This window comes from Spermophilus citellus, assembly GCF_964194105.1.
Source record: "Spermophilus citellus genome assembly, chromosome: 15".
NCBI lineage: Eukaryota > Metazoa > Chordata > Mammalia > Rodentia > Sciuridae > Spermophilus > Spermophilus citellus.
Window position 1 is genome coordinate 26,190,358 of NC_138195.1, and position 21,809 is coordinate 26,212,166.

At 36.1% G+C, this 21,809-nt stretch overlaps 1 protein-coding gene across 1 annotated transcript in view; it reads right to left on the minus strand.

The window, feature by feature from the left end:
• ATAD1 (ATPase family AAA domain containing 1) overlaps window positions 1-21,809 on the minus strand; it is a 54,005-nt gene that overhangs the window by 13,771 nt on the left and 18,425 nt on the right. The window contains exons 5-7 of the mRNA XM_081268667.1: window positions 12,103-12,303; window positions 10,023-10,129; window positions 2,915-3,004 (exon numbers count right to left, since the gene is read on the minus strand). Of these exons, the coding sequence (XP_081124793.1) occupies window positions 2,915-3,004; window positions 10,023-10,129; window positions 12,103-12,303 (398 nt within the window). The remainder of the gene's footprint in view (window positions 1-2,914; window positions 3,005-10,022; window positions 10,130-12,102; window positions 12,304-21,809) is intronic.

Here is a 21,809-nt window from a genome sequence, read left to right on the forward strand (position 1 = left end):
ATGGTAGAGCACCCCGAGGTTCAATCCCCAGTACTAATAAATAAATAAACAAAACAGAAACTCTGGTAGAGATCAAAGCAAGATCTTATTTTGATACTCTACAGTAATCATCTGTGGGTATGCCACTGAATTCTATTTCTTATTCTGTATCCCCAGTGCCTATAAGGTATGGGAAAGAATATGCCCTTAATATTTACTGAATGAGTGAAGGAATATCTAAGACTACAATGTGTTTCCTATATAACTCTACAATCTTCCTTACGAAATTTATGAAAACTCACTACTACCCTAAGATTGAGAGGGACTGAGGAAAGGGGGTTACTAGGAATCAAACCCAGGGGTGCTCTACCTCTGAGCTAAATCTCCAGCTCTTTTCATTTTATTTTTGAGACAGGCTAAATTCACCAGACTGGCCTCAAATCTGTAATCCTCCTGCTTCAGCCTTCAGAGTAGCTAGGATTATAGAAATATACTATTGCACCTGGCTGCCATAAGATGTTTTTTTACTAGTAACTGGAGGTTGGGGCAACACTTACCTCTCCTCCATTTAACATAAAATGTCCACGTTCACTAACACTTATCAGTGAATTTTTATTTAGTTCCAATAATTTTCCCCCAGTGATACCTCACATTATTATATTAGAAACTACACTTAGGGAATAATTATATAGATTTTAAAAAATATTTTTAGTTGTAGATGAACACAATAACTTTATTTTGTTTATTTATTTATGTGGTACTGAGGATCGAACCCAATGCCTCACACATGCTAGCAAAGTGCTCTACCACTGAGCTACAATCCCAGCAAAGGTTTTGAAAGAAGTTGACGTCAGTTTAGATTTTTAGAATTATGACAGAATTCATCCTTAATCCTCTTGAACCACTGACAAAAAAATGCTCATTACAATGATCTTCAAATCAAATTACCTGAAAAACCAAATAAAACTCTACAGTTTCTGTAATTCACATGTATTGAGTAATGAAGGTTCACTTGGTATGTTATGTGATCACCAATAACTACTTCTGTTAATAACCATTTTATTTGATTAGGAGTTTTAAGATAAGGTTACACTTTGACACTGTAGTTAAACAGGAAAGAAAATCCTCTAATATATGTGCATATTCATTTAAAACAGAATGAAAAGGAAGTAACGAAGTTCCAATTTCTATGTTATCCATACACAAATTTATAACAAATTTGATGAAATCTGTTACAAATTAGTCTGATAACATATAATACATTATAACTTCAAAAAAGATTACTTTCCATGTTGTACTCTAAGTTCTATTCGCTTGTACATCAAAAACCTTTCTTTTTCTATTGGGCTACAAGGTATCTTCTATTATTTGATAAATACTATTCATCAAAACCTCTGTTGTCCATGGGACTCCAAATGAATTACTGATAAAAGTCAGTAATCTTGGGATTCAGAATTACAAGAAACCTAATTTACTTTAAAATGTTTTGCTTACAAAATATAAAACATTCTTGCATAAAGCATATGAAGTTAAACTTGGTTACAGTCAATCTTTCCAGGTTTATCTCTATTTTCCTTGGTATCTAACAGAGCTACCCCTAAAGCTCACTCAAACTATTCCTGCCTTTGTTCATTCTGGTAGGAAGAACCCTTATTTTATTTGCCTGTTAAATTCCTACCATCCTTCAACATCCAACTGGATTCCGTAAATCCAAGGGCTCCATAGACAAAATTATTAGTTTTCATCAGATTCTCATGGTTCTTTGAACATACCTTTGTAAAACATGTTAACATTATTTATGTTGTCTGCTTTCCCAGTAACCCAAAGTTCTTTTGAGAAAAAGGGCAATGTTTCATTCACCAGAACCAGCAAGTATCTGACAAATATTAATACTTGGTAAGTATTCATCATACTAAATATAATTTATGCTCTCCTATATCAAGTTTTTTAAAAAATCTCTTCATTGATTTATCAGGTAATTTTCAAATATAGTAACTAAATATGTGCATATTCTCTGAGGAACCAGAAGTACCAGAGATTCTAACTGTAGCAAATACTTTATCAGACTAATTTTACAGAGTCACAATCATCAAACTTTAGAAGGCCAATTTTTACTGCAACAAACTGATATGATAAGCTTCAGAATATAAATGGGACAAATAATTTTTAGTCAAGGATTACAAATGAAATTATATATATTTTTACAACCAAACCTGAAAGGAATAAAAACTAACTATAAGTATATCATGTTGACTATATGGAACATATCTTCTACCATGGAAATCTGTTTTTTTCTTTTTTCTTCAATATGAAGACATACAAAATTCAATATTTTAAGATCTTCTGCAAAATTTAAAGGGTATCAAAAAGTTATAATCATCTATTTGAGGATACATCTTAACTAACCAAAAAAAAAAGCTAGAAAGAAGGCAGTAATGGTTCAACATGAGCCACAAATTTGCATTAAGTTAAGCATATATAATACTTTAGCTTTGGGAATTAGTATCCAGTCAGAGAGAAGTACTGATTACATTTACCAATAATTAATCAAAACCAAGTAGTTCTTCATGCTAGGCCTTCAGAATAAAATAAGTATTTAATATTTTTCCCCAATTTTATTCTCTGCTAATCTAAAAATATAATTTAGATTTTTTAACATATCTTCCTAAAGTAAATCATTAAAATAACTAGGCAAATATGATGTAATTATATTCTTGGAAGAGAAGCAAAACCCACTGATCTTAGGGTAAAAAGAAAAAAAAAGCAAAGGAGAGAGAGGAAAGCTCAAAGAAGCAATTGTGGAATTTCCTGCTCCATTCCTTCCCTGCCTGTCATAAATGAGTCCTATGAAACAAAACATTCCTTCTTTAAAAATCACAGAAAGACTTGTTTAAAAGGTGAATATTTAACTGTTTTATAAATCAAGAGCACTTACAGGCTGGTTGATATGAAATCTTGTAGGCATTCTTCTCATTATAGCTGAGTCAAGGTCCTGAGGACGATTAGTAGCTCCCATTACTATGACCTAAATACAGAAAAAAACACAAGGTATTAAATATATCAATAATAACCTTTGAGGTTATTATTACTAGGACTTCGAAGGTAAAGAAAATTAAGTGGTTTTTAAACTGAATCCTTTAAGAATTCTAGTTTTAATCCAGTATTACTCAAGTATTTATAGAAAAAAGTAAAGTTAATCCTAAATAAAATAATAACCAATCTGGAAAGACTCATGCATTTCATTGGATGTCTAGTAACTAAAACATGTACTGTTCAGTTGCAAGTGTCATTATTAAAGAATTATAAAGATTTTTTAGAGGGTTGTTGTATTTTACAAAATACTTACCTTAAATATAGTTTGGGAGTATAGACAGTGGGGGATCATGTCCTTTAATAATAAATATGAAGAGAATCAATTCTCCACAAGTATGAGGATTCTGAAAATGTACTTTTTTCCCTCTAGATTTCACATCATTGTCTTAAGAGACTATCAGCATTGTAGGCAATATCTTCTCAAAGCTAAATATAAAGTCAGGCACAGTGGTGCACGCCTATAATCTCAGTGGCTCGGGAGGATGAGGCAGGAAGATTGCAAGTTCAAAGTCAGTCTCAGCAAAAGCGAGGCACTAAGCAACTCAGTGAGACCCTGTCTGTAAATAAAATACAAAATAGGGCTGGGGATGTGGCACAATGGTTGAGTGCCTCTGAGTTCAATCTCTAGTACCAGAAAGAAAGAAAGAGAGAAAATAGAAGCTTAAAAAAAAAAAAAAAGTTAAACATAAAGCAATCCAATTCTAAAAAAAGAGAAGAGTAAAAGGAAACAACAAAATGCTGTGTAGCGGGCTAGCTAGGTAGAGCAGTTGCCTAGCATGTATGAGGGGAAAATAAAAGAATTTTTAATACCAAAGAAAAAAATTGCTGGTGGTCCTATCAAATTCTGGGTCTATATAACTTAATTTATAAAGGATGTAGAAAGTAGAAAAAACTAAACCTTAAGACACAAACAAAACAACTATTCAGAAGTACATCTCTGAAGCAGGGGGATCAATACTTGGGTAAAATCTAGTAATAGCATACATCTGCTATCCAAAATGAAGTTTATTGGTATTTATGGAAACATTTCTCTATTCTTATTTCTGTGCAAGAGGTCTTAGATTTCTGAAACATAATTCCCAGGCCAAGTTAAAATATCTACCAAATCTTATATTTTACTCATTGTGGTTTGTTTGTTTGTTTACTTTGTTTTGTTTTGTTTTGTGTGTGTGTGTGGTACTAGGGATTAAATCCAGGGCCTTGAACGTGCTAGGCAAGCTCTCTACCCCTGAGCTACCTCTCCAGGCCTCTACTTCTACTCCTCACATTAAAATTATCTTTTCTCTGATAATAGATGGAGCTCAGTATCCTAACTACCTTTCCAGTATATGGTTACAATGGAAATAAATATAGTAAATTACCCAAAGAAAATCATCACTGTAAATGGAAATGAGGACACATTCTCATGGGGTTTTTTTGGTACCACAATTGAACCCAGGAACACTTAACTTCTGAGCCACATCCCCAGCCCTTTTTATTTTTTATTTTGAAACAGAGTCTCACTAACTTGTTTAGGGCTTTGATAAATTGTTGAGGCTGTCCTTGAACTTGTGCTCCTCCTTCCTCAGCCTCCCAAATCATTGGAATTGCAGGTGTGTTTCATTGTGCTATAGGAGGGTTTTTGCTTTGAGTCATAGATTTAGATCTGATTATTTTAAATGTGAATGGGTAAAGAACTTCATTATCTGTTTTAAGACTTTTAAAAAGTTTTAACAATATCTTAGATGACTTTTTTGCTGCTTAAATACTAAAAAATTAATATTGTTTCCCATTTTGAATTCTTAGTTCATTTGTACTAAATAGGATTAATGTGTTAAGATTCTGTCTTTATCCTTAAAATCACTTTTTAACATTTGCTTCTTTGAGTGAAGGTGTAAGTATCTACAATCACTCGTGCTTTATCATCATGAAAGTCCTTTATATAACTAAATTGCTTTGAATTCCTTGATTCTGTTTTCTAGCACTTCACCTTACTACTGGGTTTTTTGTTTGGTCTTAGGCTACTTATTACCTAGAATGTTTCTTAAAATGTTACCCATTTTTAATTTTTTTTCAAATATTTTTTTTTATTTATTTATTTTTATGTGGTACTGAGGATCAAACCCAGGGCCTCGAATGTGCGAGGCAAGCGCTCTACCGCTGAGCCACAACCCTAGTCCCTCAAATATTTTCTCAACTACAATATCTTTTATGATTTTCTGCGACTCAGTATAGTCAGTATTCAATAAGCTACTCTATATCACTTGTAATTTCTCTTTTGATACTTAATATGTAAAAACATTTATGTATTCTTTATCTTATGCAGTTAATCCATTTAATCACTTGTTTGGTAGAATTTTTTTCTTTTTTAATAATTTTATCAATTGTAAGATGCCAGTAAAGAAAAATGGGGATGAGCATCAATACTGGATTCTAGGGTCACTTAATCCAAGCATGGAGATGCATTACATTGTGAAGCTAACATTTCCTAAATTTATATTTGTATATATATTTTTCCTCCAGGTGACAGACTTGCTTAGTTAATTAAAAGTAATTGGGATCTGAGAAATTCATATGAAAGTAAAATATATCTAAAGGGAGGGAAAGGGCAAATAGTGAGAAATTATACTGGCCAAATTATATTATTTATTGTGTGCATATATAAAGGTGTAACAACAAATGCCACCATTTTGTACAACTACAATAAACCAACAAAAAATACGGAAAAAGCAAAGTAACATGTCTAAAATTTTTATTTAAAATTATTAATATCAATTTTAACCCCCTCAACACACAATAAAAGTTTTTTTTAAAAAAAAGGTTCTGAACAGAGGTATGAAAAATTGTTCTATATGTGTAATAAGAATTGTGATGCATTCTGCTGTTATGTATTTAAAAAATAAAACCAATAAAAAAAATGTTAAAATGAAAAAAAAAAGGTTCTGGAGTTTAATATAATAGCAACATCTTCTATTGGCTCTTCAATTCAAAACTCATCATAATCAAAAAAGCAATTGCTATCAATGGAATAAGGACTCATTGTTCTGCAAACTCAGTTGTGCTGTATCAGAACTATCTAGACCTCCTCAGCTCAAGAGGTTTTAATTTTTGAAATATAATCTCATAACAAGTTAAAATATCTATCAAATCTTATATTCTACTTCTATTCTTTGCTTATTTTTGCAATAATGGGGATTAAACCCAGGGCCTTGCACATGCTAGACAGGCAGTTCTAGAGTATGCTATATCGAAATGACTAAATATTCTCTGCCCTAAATAGATGAACACTATATTCTGAAATTAAAATGTTTTCTCTCAAATGGGTTGTCTGAGTTAAATTGTCTGAGTTAAATACCATTGTGAAATTTATGTTGTGCTTTTTTCTCTAACCATTCAATAGAGCTAAAGATTATTTCAAAATCTCATAAAAAATAGACTTTTCATAAAGGCAATTTAGGACATGTGGCCTAATTTTCTTCTTCAAATTGATGTGGTTCAGAATTTTAATTTATGGTAATGTGGTGAACTTTAAGAGACCCTTAAAGCCCTGTGGCAACAAGACATATAAGAATAATAAAATATAAAAATATCTCAAACAAATTAATCTGTAGTCAGTATAATGGCATGTGTCTATAATTCCGGCTTCTTGGGAATTGAGGCAGGAGAACTGCCAAGTTCAAGGCCAGCTTCAGCAACTTAGTGATGCCCTCTCTCAAAATATAGAATAAAAAAGGAGTGGGGGATGTAGCTCCCCAAGGTTCAAGCCCCAGTGCTACCAAAATAATGATGATGATCTTTAAGTCTGCCAATAAAAAAAAAAAAGAAAGAAAAAAAAAAAAGGAATTGAGGCCATCAGTAAAGCCTATGCATAAAGTAAGCAAGCAAAAGTAGAAGTTGACCAAATACCCTATAGACATGTATAAAACCTAGAATGTATGGTATGTATTGAATATCTTTCAGGTTATAACACCTTATTAGAGCACACTCTACCTGAAGCCAGGACTCATTACATACTACATGCTCAAAAAGTGGTCAAATGTTAGAAAATTCACTTAGTAAAAGCATGCCTTCATGGGGAAGGGGTGGTATATATGCACACAAAGTTCTTCAGATTTCACAATTTGTAGCCAGGTAACATGCTGGATCTTGGAATTTACATATTTGGGTTATTTTTTGTTTTGTTCTTCTTTTTTTTTTTTGGTACTGGAGTTTGAACCCAGGGGCACTTAACCACTGGGCCACACTCCCAGCCCCTTTTTATATTCTATTTATAGAGACAGGGTCTTGCTAAATTGCCAAGGCTGGCTTAGAACTTACAATCCTCCTGCCTCAGCATCCCAAATTGCTGGGATTAAAGGAGTGGGCCACTGGGCCTGGCTTGAATTTACATATCTGTGTTGGGGAAAAAAAAAAAATCCAGCAGAAGGCAAATACAAAATTTCCTTTGAGCAACAAACCTTCAACTTGAGTTTCGAAGAATTCACAAAGTTCTATCAAATAAAGTATCCACTAAGTAGCAACAACAAAAAAAAATGCTATAAATTCAAACTACAAATGATAGAAAGTCACAAGAATATAGACGTACAGAGTCATATGTTAGATTTATTGAATACAGATTATAAAAATCAGTATGTTAATATATTTTTATGGAGTTATAAATCTACGCCAGGCACCTTTTAAGGCGCTGTACTCAGACTGGTTCCTTACAACAATTCCGAGGTAGTGTTCCCTTTCATATAAATTATTTCCTCTATACAGTACAGAATAACTATTAAAGTTGGTTAGTTGATGTCACAGTTCTGGTTTTCTGATTGAACTGGGAACATAAGTAACCAGCAAGAGCCTATCAAAATTGACCCAATAGACTTGAAAAACAATCTAAAAAAATTTCCTCTAAAAACAATCTAAAAAAATAAGATCAATGTTTCCTTTACAGTAGAAGAGCTCCAAAAGAACACAGATTTATCAAATTGAACAACAACAAAAGGAGGTAAAGAAATTACTCAGAATGAAGTATAAAAAAACAATATGAAAATCAAAAGGCATACATCTAACTGGATGCCAAAAGGAGATGGGGAAAGGAGAAAAAAGAATAATTAAAGAAATGCAGCTGAATTATTAAGAAGTGATAAAAGGGCCAAGGGAGGCTGGGGATGTGGCTCAAGTCATACAGCGCTCGCCTAGCATGCGTGAGGCACTGGGTTTGATTCTCAGCACCACATAAAAATAAAATAAAGATATTGTGTCCACCTAAAACTAAAAAATAAATATTAAAAAAAAAGGGTCAGGGGTATAGTTCAGTGATAGAATGCACAAGGCCCTGGGTTCTGTTCCTATCTGTGTCTAAAAAAAAAGTTATGAAAGATGTGATTTCAAATATATTTGTGTTTTTTTGAAAAGACAAAACAAGCTAGGGGCTGTAGTGCACACCTATAATCCCAAAGGCTCAGGAGGCTGAGGCAGGAGGATTATGAGTTCAAAGCCACCCTCAGCAACTTATCAAGATCCTGCCTCAAAGTAAAAATATAAAAAAAAATAAAAAGGGCTGCAGATGTGGCTCAGTGGTTAAGTGCTCCTGGGTTCAACCCCAAGTACAAAAAAAAAAAAAAAAAAAAAAAGCTAAAGTAACATTAATTTTTCCATGTGACATAATTCATGAAGAAACTATGGGAAAATGGTTCTGGGATTTCTATTTCCAGCAATATGCAGAAAAAAATAAAATGCAAAATGAATTTTAATTTTACTTTTAAAATACATCATTGAGGGCAGAGGATGCAACTCAGCGGTAGAGCCTTGCCTAATGTGTTAGGCCCTGCGTTTCCCTAGCATACCGAAACATACCCATGTAAACACCATTAAGCTGGCAAAAAATATGAAATATTCAGAGATCAAGTAAATGAAAGTGAGAACACAAAAGAAGAAAACTGAACACTAAAGTTGACTTTCTCTTTAGGGGCATAACAAGAGAACTCACCCATTTCCACATCCTTGTAGCAGCAAGAGACAAAGTCTAGATAAAGGACTGTTTAGCATAAACGAAGAAATCTAAAGGAAGGCTCATGTGACAGTAAGTGAGAAAGTATACAAGTTTCAGCAGCTATTGAGCACAGTAAAATGAGAAGACAAAGGACATAAGAACTGAGAGTAGGGCTCAGTGGCAGAGTATGCCTAGCATGTACAAGGCTCAAAATTTCAAACCCAGCACTACACATACATATACACAGAACTGAAAAACTATAAGGAATTATGGGTAAGACTCAAAAGGAAAAGAAAGAATAATAACACCCACAGACACTAGTCAATTCTTTGGCATAATGGTTCTGAAAATTCCAAAGAGGGGCTTTACCCTCGTTTTCTCTCTTCCATCACCATCTATTTCAGGTACTTAAACGATCTGTCAATACTAAACGTGAAACCCTCAAAATGGATAATTTACACAAACTATTTCTTTTGAATTTTCGTCACTTGTGTTTTTTTAAAAATATTTTTATTAGTTATTGATGGACCTTTATTTATTTATTTGTTTGTATGTGGTGCTGATAATCGAACCCAGGGCCTCATACATGCTAGGCAAGCGCTCTACCACTGAGCCACAGCACCAGCCCCATCACTTGTATTTTTTGAAAAGACAAGTAGTATAAAGTATAAAGATGGGGGCTGGGGATGTGGCTCAAGCGGTAGCGTGCTCGCCTGGCATGCGTGCGGCCCGGGTTCGATCCTCAGCACCACATACAAAGATGTTGTGTCCGCCAAATACTAAAAAATAAATATTAAAATTCTCTCTCACTCTTTCTTAAAAAAAAAAAGTATAAAGATTATGTATCTGAACACATTATATTGTGATAAGTATAATACAGTATAAGTATAAATATTATGAAAAAAACTTTTGTATGGAAGTATTAAGTGGCTCACCACATTTCCAATTAATAATAAAACAACCAGTTTAGTGTAACCAAGTTTTACTCAAATACCTGGCAGCTATGATCAGTATCCAAACCATCCCAGAGACTCATAAACTGAGCTTTCATCATGGCTGTAGCTTCATGATCAGAGCTTGAACGATTCCGTAGAAAGGAGTCTTTAAAAAAAAAAAAAAAAAAAGGTCCTTAACTTTAGAAATTAATTATTTACCCTTTATATAATTTATGCACTGGAAGAATTACAACATTCAAAAAATACATAGGCCTGAGGAATTTTTCAGAAGTAATGAAAGCCATGAATTCTCAGATCAAAACGCATTACTGTGGGTTTACTAGGCTTAGCAAATAGAACACCTAAACAACTAGAGAAAAAAGATAAAATCTTTAGATATCTTAGGCAATAAGCAGATTTCTCAAAAGCAACAAGAAAGTCTGAAAAACAATGGAAACTGAAACTTCAAAATGCTGAGGGAAAATAATTCTGTATCATTTAAGAGATAAGGCAGAAAGAATTAACACTCTTTCATCTAAAAACAGAAAGAATTCACTCCTTACAACCTTTGCTGAAAGAAATTTAAGACTTTAATAAGAAAATTAAATCCAGAAAAGGCAAGATCTAAGAAGCACTGGTGAATAAAAAACTGGCAAATGTGAGTAGGTGAAAAAGCAATGAAAATAACAGTAATAGGTAAGATATAAAAAAGGAAAAATGTTGGAAAACATGTAAAATTTAGGGGGAATTATCAATGTGTAGAAGTTCTAAGGTCACTATATAGCTTACAAGGAGGGCAGAGACGATGATTAGGCTTTAGACATTTAAGAAAAGTAGGTATAGCTGGGTACAATGACACACACCAATAATCCTAGCAATTCAGGAGTCTAAGCCAGGAAGATCCAGTTCAAAGCCAATCTCTGCAACTTAGCAAGGACCTAAGTAATTTAGTGAGGCCCTGTTTCAAAATCAAAAATAAAAAGAGCTGAGGTTAAGCACTCTGGGTTCAATCCCCATACCAAAGAAAAAGACAAGTACGTATGTTAAATGTTTCACTAGAAGAAGAATAAAGAACTTCTAATCTGTAGCAAAAGAAACGTTTTGGTTATGTATTTGCCTTGGGAATTTTTTCATTGTTTTATTCTTTCAATATTTGGGGTTCTGGTATGCATCTCAAAAAAGAGAGTATATAGCTAGATTTAAAAATAATTTCAATCTATTTCTTTAATTGGGAAGTGTAGTTAATTTGCTATTTTTATGACAGCTAATGTATTCAGATTTATTTCTACTATGCAATTTAGTGCTTTTTATTTAGCAATCTGGTGGATGGTCTCTTTTATAAGTTTGCTGTCTAAATGGAATTGGATTTCTATCTCATACCATATAATAAAAAAAAATTTTAAGAATATTTGTGGGGATAGTGTAAAGTATTGTAAACCAGACATAAAAAGCATAAATCACAGAGGAAAAATACTTATAAACGTGACTACTTTCAAATTTAAATCACTGCAGCCATTTAAATCATTGTAAAAGAAACTACTATAAACAAATTGAAGTAATTATAATAAACATCAACAACGAATTATCCAGAAAAATATAAATTCCCCAAAGAAAAACTGGAAATTACAAGCAAAAAACCCTAACAGCGAATCAACATATTAACACATCCAAATTTACTAGTGATTAGTAAAACATGAATTAAAATAATGGTGTGATAATTCTTGGTTTTCAAATCGGCAAAAATTAATGGTAATGTCTGAAAAAATAAATCTTAGTATGCTGGGAAACAAATTCACTGTTATGAGTGTCTAGGTATAATCATTTTGAAGAACTTGTAATCCTAGTGAAGTTGAAGAAAGTTCAACTTCTAGGAACCTATCCTAGATAAACATATATGCATAATAAAACATGTACATATATCTCCACTGAATACTATTAAGAGAGAAAAGCCTATCAAGCAAGGGTATGAAAAGGCTATGATTCATTCCAAAACACAGATATGAGATACAGAATATTCAGCTGAGAGTTATGCCTTTTGTTTCATTAGCAGAGCCTAACAATTGTTAAAAATTAAATCTGGTTTTCTAAATATTACCTTTAAAATGACTTTTCAAAAGGCTCACATAGAAAACAACATACCTATTTCATCTATAAAGATGATGGAAGGCTGTAGCTTTATGGCAAGGGAGAAAACAGCAGCAGCCAATTTTTGAGATTCTCCATACCACTTATCAGTCAATGTTGAAGGTTGAAGGTTAATAAACCGACAGCCTGCTTCTTTAGCTGTAGCCTTTGCAATTAATGTTTTACCACAGCCTGGAGGTCCGTAGAGAAGAACACCTGAAAAATTAACATTATTTTATTATTATCTTCAAGATAATGAAATATTTGCTTTCTTTGGAGTAAAGTATAATAGATATGAAGGTATACAAATTTTTTTAAAATATTTATTTTTCAGTTGTAGTTGGACAGTTGTGGTGCTGAGGATCAAGCCCAGGGCATCGAACATGGTAGGCAAGTGCTCTACCGCTAAGCCACAACCCCAGCCCCATGGAGATATACAAATTTTCTTAATGTTGGACAATAAAAATAAAATTCAAACTGAGGAAAAAAATAAATACTTTGCATAAAATATTTATATAAAACACATGTCAAAAAACTGAATTTGTTTTTGGTTGCCATGCAAGGGATCAAAGCCAGGTTCTTGAGCAAGCTAGGCAAGAGTTCTATCATTGAGCTATATTCCCAGCCCACTTTTCAATTTTTTTTTAAATAAAAAACTTGAGCTTGTTTCCATAAACCTTATATATTTTTTTTTACATCAGGCATCTCAAAATAATGGTCAAACTTTTCCTAAAGAGTAGACATATTTTTCTATTGATCACAATTCTTTAAGATTCATGTTACAACATCAAACTAACCCAAGTTTTGTTTGTTTTTGGTACTGGGGATTGAACTCAGGGGGCACTCGACCACTGAGCCACAGGATCTCCCTGAGTCACTTAGTGCTTCACCATTTCTGAAGCTGACTTTGAATTTGTGATCCTTCTACCCCATCCTCCCAAGTCGCTGGAATTACAGGCGTGTGCCATTGCGCTTGGCCATCAACTAGCCCAAGTTTTAAACATTTCTAAAGCTGATTTTGAAATTTAACTCCATAAACTTTACCAGGACAAGTTAATATTTTCAAGCAGAATTTACGATTTTTAATTCAAGTCCATTTACAGCTGCTTAAAATTTACTTAAGTCAATTATAATCTGATCCTTCAACTGACATTTTTCTTTTGGATAGCCATGTGAAACAATAAAGAATAGTCATCTAATGACATTTCATTTAAAGCTGAAAACACATGGATCATTGCTGGTGTTGTGGAATTATTATATCTCATTTTTTGATCATATAATAATGTGGGCTGCACATTTACTAGCAAATTCATATGTAAATATTAATTATATCAGAATTTTTAGAACCATTCATATGAAAGCCTCTGTATTTTGTACACTTTACAGTTACACCATTGTAAACATATGCACTACTTTTAGAATGCCATATTTGTTTCAAAGTATTCGTTGATCGTTTCATGTTTTTCTCCTAGTAGTTTGGACAGAAGATTAATATTTTCCAATTATTTCTCTTTGTAAATCAAAATTAGTGTTACTAAGTAAGTAGTTGCTAGTGTCTGAAAATTAAACTTGAAATGAAGGCTTTTAAATCTCATAATCTTCTGGCAGATAGAGTTATGATAAATAAGGTATACATAAGGAGATATCAATATTGTACTTCTTAACCTGGGTGATAGTTACATGTTACCTTTATAATTATTCACTCAAATATTTTATCTATGTATGTTATATTTCATTTTTAAGATTCAACTGACATATTATCAGTGAGTTTAGCAGTTTAGTGGTCTAAACAGTGTTAGTATGTATTAAGAGAGGTAAATGAGTAGTAGTCCATAAGTTAACATCATAAAGCATTTTGCTTTAATTCTTAGTTTCACAATCTTTTAACTAGTTTCTTGAGCTTAATTTGGCACTTACATAACCAATTTAAACAAAACAAATATATGTTTATCTTATGCTTTGTAGAAGCCTAAAAATTCATACTTCTTTTTAAGATGGATGTTTTTTGTGAGGGTTTTACTTGTTAAGTGCTACAGGCAAATAAAAGATTTAGGATAAGAAAGAAAAAACTAAGCTGACATACAGTGTGGTGAGCCGTTTCTTCAGACCGGTCGCCATTACAAGATGGCGCCGGCCTCGTTGTGGTCTGTGACAAACAACTCCTTCTTTGGGAGAGTTGGCACTTGGTTCTTTGACACCCTATGAGAAAGCTCCACGTGGCAGCTTCACATTGGGTGTTCGGATACTTTATTAAGGCTGGGAGGGGCTTCCGGGGGAGGAAGAACTCTGCAGAGCCTGAATAAACAGCTGTAAGAAGATTCCCGGTGTTGCGTCTTCCTTGCGGGCAAGGGGGTCGCGACAAGTGGTGCCGAGACCCGGGAAAATCAAAACTTGCAAGTCGTCAGAGGTGGTGCACTGAACAGTCCCGGTAAGTGGGACCCCACAGTCCCGGTGAGTGGGACCCGATAGTCCCGGTGGGCGGGACCTGATAGTCCCGGTTAGTGGGACCCGCGACCAAAGCGGAATCAGCTCCTCTACTAAGAAAGAGAGAGCCTCATATTTTATTGCAGCTGCACTGTGTACTTTCACTTTTGTTTTCTGTGTTTCTTTTGTTGCTGTGTCCTGTTTTATTTGGCTACTGTCTGAAAAGATCAGCACTCCAGGCGCTAGACACTCCCTTACTAGTTTTTCACACAAATATGTAACAAGGCCCCTGGCCTTGAGCTGGGCTTCACAGTGCTGAGTACATTTCTAAGATAAGGGAGTTACTAACTGGGCTCCATGGTAACAGCTGGCAGGAGGAGGAACTGGAAAGGGAGATAGAGGAACTGGAGGGTCGAATGAAGAAGTCAAGATTTAAAGCATCTACGGCCCCGATCCCTGTTGCGCTCCCTCCTTATAACCCCGATTGGAACGAGGACAACCCCAGAAGGCAGGGGGGGTGTTCAGTGGCAGCCTAAGATATCCCAAACTTTTCCAGTAATTGAAAACCTGGATGCCGATGGACAGCCGGCCAGAGTGTATGTTTCTTTAGCCTTTAAGGACATTAAACAACTAAAGGAGGCAATTACTAATTACAGACCCCATGCCCCCTTTACATTGACTCTCTTCGAGTTTTTCTCTGCCAATCAGCTGACACCTAGTGACTGGCAACAACTTTGCAGGGCTGTATTGTCCGGAGGGATTTTTGTTGTTGTTGTTGTTGTTGTTGTTGTGGACAAGTGAAAATCAAGAGAGGTGTCGTGAGCTAGCCTGAGTCAATCAGGACGCCGGCTTCCCACAGTGTAACCTTGAAATTTTAACAGGCTCAGGACAATATGCTATCATAAATCAGCAAATTAATTATGGTCCTGGGGTCTATGCTCAGATAGCTACAGCAGCGAGCGTAATTCCAAGTTTGATGCTCAGGGACGCCCACTGCAGCCGGGAAACGGGAACAGGGGCCCACCCCGGGCCCCGGAAGCCAGAGTGTACGGGGCGGTCCAGAGACAGAACAAGCTGCTACCGCAGTAAGATCTTGGCCAGGCGGGGAAAAATGCAGACAAAATCAAACAAAATGCAATCGGCTAGGAAACCTTGGGGAACTTTTGCCTCCAAAATGAGCAGCGGACTCCATGTTGCTTGCATCACCATGGTAACCATGGGGTGCCTAGCCAGAAGAGCGGCTTCCTGGTCCCACCTCCCACACTTTTGGGGGCTGCCGATTGGTTCTTCCACAGTCACTCAGACAGGACTTCTAGTCCCGCCTTCCAGCCACTGACCTGTTTTGCTGTGTTTCAGATTTCTACCGGAGCTACTCAGAGCCTATATTTTTGAAACATGCCTGCCTATCAATGCTAACAAAAGATATCTTTTTCAGACAAAATTTAATTCCACAGCTTTCTATGTTACAGTCCTAAATTTATGCTAGTTCCAAGTTAAATAACCTGACTTTTCTCTGTAGTTGTGTTACTAAATAATGTTCTATTGATGAGAGATATCAAATATGCTTCTTTATATTTTACTTTTAATTTTGGAAGTTATGAGGATGCATTTGCTTGCCACAGGAACAAGCCGGCAAGGTTCCTGTGATGACCAAAAAATCCTTATTCTAATTGCTAACTATAAAAATAAAAATGTATACTCAAGGATCTTATTTCAGTACATCAAGTGACGTCACATAGAAGAGTGCACTCCTAGTTAAAAATAAATTAACATGGATCCAAATATTTTAAGACCACGTGGTTACATAAAGTTAATACAATTATAAGTTAAGTTCTTATTCTTAATATATATTTTTTAGATATTTAAATAACCTATATTTGTTAATCTATAAATTAATTAGCACATGCCTAATTGATTAATTAATATATATTTGCCTAATTGTTTTTCTTCAACAGAAAACCCATAATTTATGTTTTATATTTACATTTATCAGATACTCTGCCTTTTCAGTTACAGATATTTGAGATAAATGTGTTTACTGTAAATTTGCTTTTAAGTGAAAATGCAATCACGTAGTTTCTCCTTCTCAAAGTTACTGTTTAAACTCATAAGATGATAAATTATTATAATTATTTCTACAAAATATCTAAGGGTTTTAACTATATTTTCATTGATATTTCTTATCAAAGTATAATAATTTGTTTATGGATCCTAAGGTTTTCAGAAATTGTTCCAAAGTGTATTTTTTTTAAAGAACAAGATGTTCCAACAAAGACAAAGCACACATGGATCCTAAGAAGAAGAAAGAAATCATCTTTGGGTAAAATAAGGTCTTTCTATTCATTTCCCTAAGTAAAAAGATTTTTATATTGTTATCTAAACAAAAAAGAGAGAAAAAATTTCATATACTAAACTGACTATAATTAACTTAAAGATATTTCAGTTTATTTTCCTAATTTAACCATACTAATGTGAGCTAAAATTTTGTCCATATTTTGACATGACAAACACCTATTGGAATGTGAGTTTATTTCTTTACAGAAAGATCCTTGTTGCCTAACAATTCTTACTGTTTAAGATAGGGATTAATTTTGGTAAATAAATTCACATTGTTGATTAAACATTAAGTATATTAAACTACTAACTTAAACCCCTGTATGACCTTTTGAGAGGAGGCCCCTCACCCACCTCCCTGCGAAAACCTACTCCAAAAGCCTTGAAGGCACTCAGGTTAATAGAAACAGCCTTACAAGAGATGCAGGTTACCCAGATAGATTATTCTATACCCCTATCATTTATAATCCTGCCATCAAAATTAACTCCTACTGGAGTGTTTTGACAGACTAGTCCCATCTATTGGGTCCATTTACCTGCTTCTAACTCTCGGGTGATAACTCCCTTTTATGAACTGGTGATAAATCTGCTCTGGAAAGCCAAATATTTGGGTGATGCACTATTTAAAAAGACTCTTGACATTCTCATTCAACCTTATACCCAAGATATGATTTTAAAATTACAACAAAAACATGATCTTTGGTGTCTTTTTCTTTGTACTTTCAAAGGTAAAATTGATAATCACTTTCCCCGACATAAACTTCTAGAAGGCCTTAAGAGATGTCCTATCATTTTTCCTAAAATTATTAAAAGAGAGCCTATTTCGGGAGCTCAAACTGTTTATACAGACGGAGCAAAAAGGGGGGTTTGCTGTTGTTTTTGATGGATCTCAAGTAATTTGACACCCTGTTCCTAAACTGTCTGCCCAAAGATCAGAAGTTGAGGCTCTAATTATGGCCCTTAAACTATACAATTCCATCCCACTTAATGTGTATACTGATAGTCTCTATGTTGCTAAGTTAGCCTCAGTTATTAAAACAGCCCCTTATATTGGCAGGCAATCCACTATCATGGAACAATTACAAACGGTTCAGCTCCTTGTTTGGGCTAGACGAGATCCTTTATTCATTGGACATATCCGAGGACACTCGGAGCTTCCTGGGCCTCTGGCGGAAGGTAATGCTAAAGCAGATGCTGCCACTCATAATATGGGCCTAGTATACACTATAACCAAGTATGATGAGGCCTCACAACTCCATGCTAAATTCCATCTAAATTCACAATCTTTACGCTTCCGCACAGGATGCTCGCGTGATCAAGCTTTACAAATTGTCTCCCTGTGCCCAGTATGTGCTCCATTTCTTCATTTCCCCAGTTTGGGTGTTAATCCTAGAGGCTTACACCCCAATGATATCTGACAAACTGATGTTACCCACTTCCCTAGTTTTGGTAAGCTGTCTTTTGTACATGTTTCTATTGATACATACTTTGGCTATATCTTTGTTACATTACACACTGGAGAAAAGGCCAAAGATGTTATTGGACATCTCTTAAAAGCTTTCTCTTGCATGGGCAGTCCACGTTGTCTCAAAACAGACAATGGACCCACATATATAAGCCAAACAATTCAACGGTTCTGCACCCAATGGGAGATTGAACACAAAACAGGTATTCCTTATAACCCCCAGGGACAAGCTATTGTGGAACGAGCCCATCAACATTTAAAAATTTATCTACAAAAAATAAAGGAGGGGAAAATATATAGATGCTGCCAGGGACCTAAGGCCTATTATTGTGCCTCCTGGGGATGTGAAACCTCTAGTAATGGGTATTGACTTAAGAATTCACCTAGGAATGACTATGCCCATTTCTGGCAAACAAATATTACTATTCAGTTTACTTCCAATGGAAGACAACAACCAGATTGGACTTAAGGATATCTCTGGGGGCTGAGTATTTACACCCCCGGACAGTACAATCCTGGCCTGCTTTTTCGGCTCAAATTGACCACAGAACAGCCTACTGGAAGTCTAATAGGACCTAATCAGGTGCTCGGAGACCAAAAGGCCCCATCTGGACCCAAGCAGCCCATAGCCCCAACAGTAAAACCTTCCCCCAGCGGTCAAACAAAAACTATGGGCTATCAAACCTTTGATTATGCCCCTGAGCCCATATACCCTGGAACTGGAGATCGCCTTCTTAATTTGGTCCAAGGAGCCTTCTTCGCTCTCAATGCCACTAATCCTAACAGGACCCAAGATTGCTGGCTATGCTTGACCTCCAGGCCGCCCTATTATGAGGGGGTAACGATACTGTCTAATTTATCCTCTAATACCACTGCAGATCCTAAATGTTATTCTCTGCCCAGCTATAAGTTGACTATCACGGAGGTCATGGGGCAAGGGGTTTGCTTGGGAAAGGTGCCGCTTTCACGCCAACATTTCTGCAACATCACCCGACCAATAAATCAATCTCAATCTGATTATTTGTGGGGTCCCAAAGGGTCCTATTTTGCTTGCAATACTGGGTTAACTCCCTGTGTTTCCATGGCAGTCTTAAATACAACTACTGATTTCTGTGTGTTGGTACAACTATGGCCGAGGATATCTTATCATGGGTCAGACTACACCCTGGGACACCTTGAGGGACATACTCGGCTCCCCAGAGAACCCATAACTATGACTATTGCCCTCCTACTGGGCATAGGCAGAATAGCAACCGGAATAGGAACAGGGACAGCCACCTATGTCCAGGGAGGTCAATTACTAAATCTACAAATGGCTATGAATGAGGATTTAACAGCCATGGCCAAATCAATTACCGCCTTGGAAAAGTCCCTCACCTCCCTCTCAAAAGTTGTGTTACAAAATAGGAGGGGACTAGATTTATTGTTCGTAAGGGAAGGAGAACTATGTATAGCTTTATAGGAACAGTGTTATGCTTATGCAGATCACACTGGGGTAATCCTAAAACTATAGAAAAGGTCACGGAAAGATTGGCTAAAAGACAAAAGGAGTTTGAAGCACAACAAGGATGGTTTGAACAATGGTTTAAAAATACCCCATGGCTGACTCCTTTGATGTCCACTGTAATGGGACCGCTTTTCGGTCTCCTTCTTGTAGCTGCTGTAGGCCCCTGCCTTGTCAAGAGAATGACACAATTTATTAAAGACCAAATTAACATTCTGACTTCTAAGCCAATACAGGTCCATTATCAACGCCTACAAACCAAAGATGATCTTACTGAAGTTTGTCTCCGACCAATTCGAAGATGATTTTTCTACAATGATTCCTGCTTCATGCCTTTCTCCTTTTGCCCCCTTTTCTTCCTTATTTTTATTATTCCTCTCCTCTGACTCTATGCCCTGTTGAACCGGAACCAATTAAAGACCTAATAATGACTGGCTGAATAGATACCACTAAACGCCTTGGCAACAACGAGCTGATCTTGTAGTACCCAGAGACGGGCAACTTTCACGCTTGCACTGCAACCTAAGACAGGGGAATGGGGCCTCCCCAGAGACGGGTAAGCACTGTAAGGGCAGTGAACGACCTAAGACAGGGGCTACTTGATTCCCTTTGACGTGCCACAAACAAAAGAGGGGGAACTGCTGGCACGGACTCCCCCCGGCCCCCAGGGCTTGGATCCAGCCCTGGTTTCTTGTTGTGCACGTCAAAGAGGCCAGCTCACAAGGCCTTGAGGCAGCTCACCAGGCCTTGAAGGACTTGTGGTGTCTGTTTTCATATTATTCAGCCTATAACGGTCATGTGGGAACGTCTTGACCTGCTTGGGTCCGATAAGGTTCCTGGTTGAAGGCTTGGTATGAGTTAACAAGAACTTTCTGTCTCCCCCCGCCCTTGCTCCCGCCTACTGGTAACTTTCCATTCTATCTGCAAGAAATATATAAGTATGTGCTGAGCCATACTATGCAGCCACTTCTGCACAGTGGGATAGGACCTCTACTCTCGCCTGTGTTGTTTTTAGAAAACAAAAGGGGGAACTGTGGTGAGCCGTTTCTTCAGACCGGTCGCCATTACAAGATGGCGCCGGCCTCGTTGTGGTCTGTGACAAACAACTCCTTCTTTGGGAGAGTTGGCACTTGGTTCTTTGACACCCTATGAGAAAGCTCCACGTGGCAGCTTCACATTGGGTGTTCGGATACTTTATTAAGGCTGGGAGGGGCTTCCGGGGGAGGAAGAACTCTGCAGAGCCTGAATAAACAGCTGTAAGAAGATTCCCGGTGTTGCGTCTTCCTTGCGGGCAAGGGGGTCGCGACAATACAGCACTCGCTGTGGCTCAGGAGGCTGAGGCAGGAGGATGCTGAGTTCAGAGCTTCAGCAACTTAGTGAGGTCCTGGCAACTCAGCAAGACCTTGTCTCTAAATAAAATATAAAAAAAGGGCTGGGGATGTGGCTCAGTAGTGTTCAATCCCAGTATCCCTCTCACTCAAAAAAAGAAAGACAAGACTAATTGATACATACATATTCCAATTTAAAATAATCCTCATTGGTGACAAATATACTATCTTATTAGTGTATTTGAAAAGCAACCAACTTTCCTTCCCGAAAGTGATTCTGCATTCTTTATTTGAATTGCCTATAATAAGACTGTATGCATAAACAAAACTAAAAGGATCATACTTACAAATGCAGTTATAAACATTCTCAATGCTTAAGTTTCAAGGTTTCAAAGTGGTGACTAACTACAAATGAGGAAATAATTTATAAAAATTTTAGAAGCTAAAGAATGATTGAGGGGGGCTGGGGTTGTGGCTCAAGAGTAAAGCACTCGCCTTGCACATGTGAGACCCTGGGTTCAATCCTCAGTACTACATAAAATAAATAAGTGAAATAAAGGTATTGTGTCCAACTACAACTAAAAAATAAATATTAAAAAAAATGACTGAGGCTGGGGGTGATGGCAGACACCTATAATCCTGTGGCTCAGGAGACTGAGGCAGGAGG